Source organism: Ostrea edulis, chromosome 4 (assembly GCF_947568905.1).
Source record: "Ostrea edulis chromosome 4, xbOstEdul1.1, whole genome shotgun sequence".
Lineage (NCBI taxonomy): Eukaryota > Metazoa > Mollusca > Bivalvia > Ostreida > Ostreidae > Ostrea > Ostrea edulis.
The window spans coordinates 46,097,210-46,105,786 of record NC_079167.1 but is presented as its reverse complement, the minus strand read 5'-3'; the positions used below and the strand labels follow the sequence as shown (position 1 = coordinate 46,105,786).

Here is an 8,577-nt window from a genome sequence, read left to right as displayed (position 1 = left end):
TTTTGGGTACTAAAATGGTCATAACTATTGAATTAAAAACTGAAATGAATTCAAATCTACCCTGAGGATCTATGATATGAATGTCTGTGAAATGGTGTCAACAAATTTTCCATTATCAAAATCTCGTGCGCGTGAATGCGCGTGCATTGTAATTTTTGACGTCTAAATTTGAGTATTGGTCTATAACATTTTGAGATTGCAATGAAAAGGTTTGAAAATTAGGTTGCAGGTATGTTTTGGGCCTCTCAATTTATTAATAGTCTCAAAATCACTTCCCTCCACGCACATGCACGTGCGCTTAATTCTGATTGGACGATTTTGAAATCCCAATAACTTTCTTAAGAGTGAAGCGATCGATACCAAATTCATATAGTAAGTATATTGTTCAAATGCCTATTGAATAGCATCAACAAAATTGTTGTGTGGTACTCATGCGCACGTGTATGCACGTGCATTGATCTCGATCTTTGTAGTTTTGAGTTGTTAATTTCTCGATTTTCATTGAACTGTTGTGAAACTTCTCTTGTACTCATATGGTAAGACTTCTAATGTATCGAGATGGTCAAATTACTTATCAGCACGTGCATGCACGTACGTGCACGTGCACAATATTCTCAGATCTTTATAACTGATATGTACTAGCATGAAATGGACTGTACGTTATGAAATAGTTATATATTCACATGCTACACAGTTTGCCATGGTCAAAACCACTTGTACTGAAATAAATGGCACCGCTTGCTAAATGGGGGAATGTTTGGGGAACATGTGTAACGGTCCCCGTTACAATAAGTACTAGTTATTATGTTCCCCAAACAAAGTTTGGGAACATATTGGTTTTACTCTGTTTCTTCTTCTTATTATTATTCTTTCTTTCTTCTTGGGACTTTTTTGTCCACGAGTGTTCTCAGAAACTACTCAAGGGATCAATATGAAACCTTTTTAGGATGAATATGTAGATGTGCGGAACGAATGTCATTTTGTCTGAAAATGCATGCATGTGCATGCACGTGCATTGGATTTTTTGTTTACAAACTTTGGAATCAGTCTAACTTTTTTATTTTTCAATGAAATCGTTTGCTAGTTATATCGTAGGTATAACATGGGACCCTTAACTGTTTGGCATCGTCAAAATTTCAATTCTACACGCGCATGCACGTGTTCTTCAATTTGATTGGATAATACAAAACCGTTTATAACATTCATGCCAATCAAGGAAATTTAATGATATTTACAGGATAGGTAGACATCTCAAATATCTACAGATTGATGTAATAAAAATTGCAAATGCGCATGCGCACGCACGTGCATTGTCTTTTGAAGGTTCAATTCTTTCAATGACCATAACTTTTTTGTTTTTTGTCAAAATCTTTTCAAACTTGTATTGTGTATGTATCTTGATATTCTTAACAAAAGTGTACAGTCATAATTGCCGTCCGGCACGTGCATGCACGTGTGCTAAATTGTGATTGGACGATTTTCAAATCGCCATAACTTTCTTATCAATGATGGAAACAATATGAAATTTATACTGTAAGTATATCTATCAAATGTCTATTGAACAACATCAACATTGATGCTGAGTCATACTCACGTGCCAGTGTATGCACGTGCATAGCTTTTCTTTCATTTTTCGGGTACTAAAATGGTCATAACTATTGAATTAAAAACTGAAATGAATTCAAATTTACCCTGAGGATCTATGATATGAATGTCTGTGAAATGGTGTCAACAAATTTTCCATTATCAAAATCGCGTGCGCGTGAATGCGCGTGCATTGTAATTTTTGACGTCTAAATTTGAGTATTGGTCTATAACATTTTGAGATTGCAATGAAAAGGTTTGAAAATTAGGTTGCAGGTATGTTTTGGGCCTCTCAATTTATTAATAGTCTCAAAATCACTTCCCTCCACGCACATGCACGTGCGCTTAATTCTGATTGGACGATTTTGAAATCCCAATAACTTTCTTAAGAGTGAAGCGATCGATACCAAATTCATATAGTAAGTATATTGTTCAAATGCCTATTGAATAGCATCAACAAAATTGTTGTGTGGTACTCACGCGCACGTGTATGCACGTGCATTGATCTCGATCTTTGTAGTTTTGAGTTGTTGTTAATTTCTCGATTTTCATTGAACTGTTGTGAAACTTCTCTTGTACTCATATGGTAAGACTTCTAATGTATCGAGATGGTCAAATTACTTATCAGCACGTGCATGCACGTACGTGCACGTGCACAAAATTCTCAGATCTTTATAACTGATATGTACTAGCATGAAATGGACTGTACGTTATGAAATAGTTATATATTCACATGCTACACAGTTTGCCATGGTCAAAACCACTTGTACTGAAATAAATGGCACCGCTTGCTAAATACTCCTTTCTTAATGAGATCTAATGAATATGTATATCAAACTCAAAACGAGGCTAAGGTCGTATCGAGTGAAAACAAAAATAGAAAATGGAGGCGAAAAAAGCGTCTGCTACGCGCGATTTAAGTATCGTTCCAGACCTCACGTTCGGCTTCGTTGAGAAATTTGTCAAAAGAGATAGCCAAAGCCTTGGAGAAAAGGAAATATCCAAAGGATATAAATATTTCTGCGAGAGATATGTGACTAACATTACAAGTAAGTGGAAACCCTTCGTTTGCCTTTTCCTATGAATTGATAATCAGCTGGTTTTAAAAATACACGACGAACGTAAAGAAACAGATTCTTACATTAAATCTGATGTTTAATGAATAATCACCATCAATCAAATAACTCATCAAATTTGTATTTTCAAACAATTTAGCTCACAATGCTGTGAATGGATGTGTAGTGAAGGGGAAATGCCATAGATCCCAGCGCAAGAATGAATCGCCTCATGATATCGAGGTAAATATGAAAGTGAAAATTACTTATTTGTGATATGATAGCCTATTGCACTTTGTACTATACAGGCAGGTATCACTATCTCAAAATTGTAATCCATTATAAATAAATTGAAGCCAACATTCTGATACTGATACCACAAAAAAGGGGGGGGGGGTAGACACACAATATAACTTTATTTGCTTATGAAAATTCGGGGAAATAAATGTCAAAACTGATTCTACCTGCCAGATATAACACACTCCATTATTGATAAATATATCAAACATATTACAATATTTACTTGTGTACATATTATAATAATATTATTTGATTGACTGAATTAGTAAATTATTTTCAGAGAAGTGTTTTGTTTATGTTGTCATTGTCCCATTTGTAGATTGTTCTGTTAGATGGACCATGTGTGGAGAGTAGCCGTTGTTCCTGCACGATTGGACAGTCGGGACACTGTGGTCATGTTACTGGTCTCCTATTCACTCTGGCACATATGAAATCTGCAAACCTGAAATTCATTCCATCTGATGTTCTGAAGACTTCCCTTCCCCAGACTTGGCATGTGCCCCGAGGAGAGAAGATTTGTGGAAGTTCAGCTGAAAACGTGATTGTGCATGGATACAATGCCAAGTCATCTCCTCAACAACCTCGTGGATTGAGATCTACTCTGTACAATCCCATCAACTCTGTTGTTCCAAAAATTTCAGAACTGTGTTCTAGAGTCTCTGAAGCTGACCAAACCTGTTTGTTGCTTACAGTTGTGAATTTGAGTGGTAAAGGTGACTGTGAATATACAGAGACAAAATTTGGTAAATTTCCAAAAGGATCCCCATTAGCAGTGCAACAGAAATTGTCACCACATTATGTACTGAATATTTTAGATGCCAGTGAATTTCCTCTTCTCCCCGCTGAAAATCTAATGGAACAACAACTTCATATCATTCTGGATGAGAAAAGAACTGGTAGCTTTTCTTCAATTTTTGTGTCAGAGGAGGAATGTCATCAAATTGAGGAGATGACACGACTACAAGGAGAGAGTCCGAAGTGGCACGCAATCCGTAGGGAGAGAATTACTGCTTCAGTGGCTGGTGATATTGTAAAGCGGAGAGCAGGTTAGGCATTTATAATAAATCATGCAACGTTATGAAGTAATATTTACAATTTCATGCTTACTCCTTTTAAAGCACCTGATCCCACCTCTGGTATATCCATGGGTCTGTGTTTGCCCACCACTCTTTATTTGGTATTCGTTATAGGAGTTATGATCATTGTCATTGATCGTTATCTTCACCTTTCATGTATATAAATTCAAACATCCCAACATTTTCCATTCAATCTTTTTCACAGCCTATGAACCTCTAACTGGAAGACTGAAGACAACAAGAAAAGTTGTTACAGAGAGCATGCGTCATGGGTTGTCATTTGAGGCAGTTGCTGCTGACGCCTTTGTTAGAGTAAGTTTAAGTTTGATATCAAACCCCATACCATCACTGTTGTATACAAAAGATCAAAGGCATTTTACATTCTATTTAGTTCAATGCACCTTTTAGATAATTGCAATATTTCAAAATCTTATTTAATTTTATATTTAAATTGCAGCTACTAGATAACAACGTCAACATATACCCATGTGGAGTTGTAGTTAGCCCTTATGCTCCATGGCTTGCTGCTACACCTGATCGGAAGGTATACAACCCCACCATGAATCAACCTTACGGCTTGCTTGAGATCAAGTGCCCTGTAAAACCCTTGTCAGAATGCAACTACTTGACTAAAGTTGGAGATGTGTGGAGACTGAAAAAAAATCATAATTACTTCTACCAAGTCATGATGCAACTTGCAGTGACTGGTCTAAACTGGTGTTACTTCTTTGTGTGGCTCTGTGATGAAAATCACTTGGAGGTTATCGAGTTTGATGAGGAGGAGTGGCAAGACATGAAAAACAAGATAGATTCATTCTATTTTGATCACTTTCTTGAATAAAAGCTTTGTCTTTTAAACCTCACTGACCTTTGAATATTTTCATAATAATGATAATTTTCACTAAAAATAAAATAAAAATTAGATATCTTTGTGAAACACTGATGTCCCCATATGGCAGCAAAATAATTCTAGTGCCAAAAAAGTCATGTCACAAGGAATACACATGTGAAATATGAAAGCCCTTTTACTAAGCATTCAAAAGTTTTGGCCAAGGTTGAAGTTTTTCAAAGGTAGGACAAACTACATGTCAAGGTCATGACATAAAAAAAATTGGTACCAAACAAAGGTCTGGTCACAAGGTATGTACATGTGAAATATGAAAGTTTACAAGTTATGGCCAGGGTTAAAGTTTTTGCAGATAAACAGACAGACAGACCAAACACTATGAGCCCCCTAATCTTCTAGTACAGGGGCATAAAAGGGAAATGAAGTGCAAGAACCCTCACTTGACATGAATTTATTGAAAGGAAAATGTCAAAAGTTAAAATTAATATACATTTTGTATAAGTAATACATCATAATTCTTGTAATGATTAAGTATAAATAGATGTACATAATACCATTCCTCTGAATTAGAAAAGGGAAAATGCATGTTGTAACGTGTATCTGAAGTATTCTTATACATGCACTGTCATATGTACACATGTCACTTACAATTTCAGTGTTTTTCATTTGCACCAATCTTTAACAAGAGGACCTCTAAATAAAGTCAACATGTTTGCAACAGTCCATAACTGATTAATTGTACCTGTCATACTTAAGGGGATGACACCATCAAATAGATGGTATTCTTTGACCCTCCGAATATGTCGTTCAATATGTATTCTAAGCTTGGCAATTATTTGTGTTTCTTCTACTTCCTGCTTTGAAAACTGACCTTGGCTAAGAAGAAATGGTGGAGTATTGACAGATATGCCTGTCCCTTCTAATACTTTGTTTAAGACGAACCCTTTGTCTGCCATAATTGAATCGCCTTCTTCTAGAAGATCAATAAGACCAGATAATTTTGTAATTTCAACATCTGACAAACACCCTGTGTATAAAGAAGACACAAAAGTTAGAGCCCCATGAGGAGCAATTCCAACAAGCCCTTTCCATGTGTGGGAACTCTTATACGTTGAATAACATTTGGATCCTAGTGCTAGGGATGATGGGCGCTCGGTTTTTATCTCTGTACAGTCAATTATGATTCTAGTTGAGGGGTAAAACATCTTGAAGGACTGGGGCATTTTTTCATAAATTTGTTCCTTACTAGACCAAATATTCATGCTGCCTAAAATGAAATACAAAAAGTTTGCCCATGTTATGATCTTGCGACTAACTGTTGACACATGACAATTGAACCTGACTGCTAAATCTTGTGCCATAAGACCACATTTTAGTCTGCACACAAACATGAACAACTCATCAATTAAAAGCATGCTTCTTTGTTTGCTGACTGTGATCTGCTGATTGGATTTATCACAGGATTTATAGTAATAGCTGTTCATACAGGTTGCAGTAGGTCTGACATATTCAAAGAAAGCTGAAAACATAGCCATTGATGTAAAACCTGTGTAGAATTGTATCATTGAATTGTCATTTGAAAAACGTTGGATTCCAAATCGTTCTATCTCCATCTTTTGTTGTATACTCCTTATTTCTTCATCCTTCTTCTGTAACAAAGCCTCTAATTCTTCGATTCTCACTATCTTTCTCTGCATTTCATCAGGAGGAGGAGAACTATAATGAAGGTAATAAAACATACTGAAACTGTGTAATGCTTCTATTTAATACATTTAAAATAAAACATACCTCCCACAATTAAATGATGACCAGCATCCTACTGTCCAGCAGCAGTTGTAAGGTAAACCATTCAAAACAGTTGATAACTATTGCAAACTGAATATTATAAAGTCATCAGTTTGGCAACAGCTTAACTATTCCGAGAATGATTCATGTTATAAATAGATATCTTGACTTGGTGAACAATATCCTGAAATATATTAAACTAATACAACACAAAATGAAGTATAAATCTGTGCACTGCACTATATCAATATGGTAACAATTAAATTATCTTGTATATTCACACAAAAACTTATTAAATTAACATTAATGATAGATACACACATACATTATGCATTGATATTGCTTGTAAAATTGCAAATGTATGTACAAGTAAATAAAACTGCAGTGTACAGCAGATCATAATACTAGGCATCACCTATTTTTTAACTTTTATAATTGGACAATTCACATGAATCAAAATTACCCATCCTCATTTGACATTGATATAGAATCTGTTTCATCGGGTCTCTCTCTTTCATCATCAAACTCCTGCTTTGGTCTTTTTTCTGGAATGGGATGTTTTACAATTGGACGTCGAGTGTTGGAATCTGCCTTCCAATGGAAAATCGAAGGTACAGATCCCGGTTTCAATGTGGTTCTTACTGGTGTCCATTTAATATCACTAGGTTTGAAGTGGCGAGAGCAAACTACGGTTTGTTCACTTATCTATAAATATTATGAAATGATTGTATGATTACTTGACCAAAAGAATATTTTTGATCATGTGTTTAACTTTTGCATTATAGGCCCTAGATCATTTTTGCTCATTTCAAAGTTTGCAATTTAATTAAAAAAAATAAATAAATCATATCATCTAATTTATAATTTTATATCTTCGATCATGACAATAATGATTATTATTTTTTTCTTAGCATATGACCATATAATAATATGTATCGTTGATAATTCGTCTTGTTTTGAAGTACACTGTAACTAGGACAAGCTGTCAGCTGATCGACCTAGTCCATTGTTTTACCTACAGTTTTTCATCGGTCATAAACACTCACTTGGTATGGTGAAAGTCATTTTAATGGATGATTGAAATTCAAGAATAAATAGTAATCATGTAATACACATTCACAACGACAATATCATACGCATAACGCAGATCAGACAGTCTAGACAGTAGACTAGACTTTAGTCTAGACCTCTTCAATATCACTCACGGTAAAAAGAGGACCGGGATCTCTTCTGATGGCTTGGATCCATGCTCGCCTCATTTCTGATGCTTTTGGTATTTTGTGAAATGATAACTCTGGATTTAATCTCCCATTTCCAGTGCATAATGGTACACAACAGTGTTTGTCGTGGCCCTGTCCTCCCCGTGCTGACGCTGACATTTTGTTTACCGACCTTAGCCTCGTTTTCGATTTCAGCGCGCGGCTTATGAATATTCTTCGAGAAAGGAGTATGGGGGAATGTTTGGGGAACATGTGTAACGGTCCCCGTTACAATAAGTACTAGTTATTATGTTCCCCAAACAAAGTTTGGGAACATATTGGTTTTACTCTGTTTCTTATTATTATTATTATTCTTTCTTTCTTCTTGGGACTTTTTTGTCCACGAGTGTTCTCAGAAACTACTCAAGGGATCAATCTGAAACCTTTTTAGGATGATAGTATAGCATATGTAGATGTGCGGAACGAATGTCATTTTGTCTGAAAATGCATGCATGTGCATGCACGTGCATTGGATTTTTTGTTTACAAACTTTGGAATCAGTCTAACTTTTTTATTTTTCGATGAAATCGTTTGCTATTTATATCGTAGGTATAACAAGGGACTCTTAATTGTTTGGCATCGTCAAAATTTCAATTCTGCACGCGCATGCACGTGTGCTTCAATTTGATTGGATAATACAAAACCGTTTATATCATTCATGCCAACCAAGG

The 8,577-nt window shown here is 35.5% G+C and overlaps 2 protein-coding genes across 2 annotated transcripts; one reads left to right on the top strand and one right to left on the bottom strand.

Annotated features, from left to right (window-relative positions):
• Window positions 1-2,388: 2,388 nt before the first annotated feature.
• Window positions 2,389-4,878, top strand: LOC125671015 (uncharacterized). Its single transcript, XM_048906497.2, has 5 exons — window positions 2,389-2,633; window positions 2,800-2,882; window positions 3,259-3,985; window positions 4,221-4,327; window positions 4,473-4,878. Exons 1-5 carry the CDS (start codon window positions 2,468-2,470, stop codon window positions 4,854-4,856), a joined length of 1,467 nt encoding a protein of 488 aa, XP_048762454.1. The 5' UTR covers window positions 2,389-2,467; the 3' UTR covers window positions 4,857-4,878.
• Window positions 4,879-5,430: 552 nt separating this feature from the next.
• LOC125671022 (uncharacterized) lies at window positions 5,431-8,094 on the bottom strand. The gene is made up of 3 exons (XM_056162773.1): window positions 7,853-8,094; window positions 7,111-7,352; window positions 5,431-6,578 (listed from the first exon to the last, which is right to left on the bottom strand). Exons 1-3 carry the CDS (start codon window positions 8,024-8,026, stop codon window positions 5,525-5,527), a joined length of 1,470 nt encoding a protein of 489 aa, XP_056018748.1. The 5' UTR covers window positions 8,027-8,094; the 3' UTR covers window positions 5,431-5,524.
• Window positions 8,095-8,577: the final 483 nt, after the last annotated feature.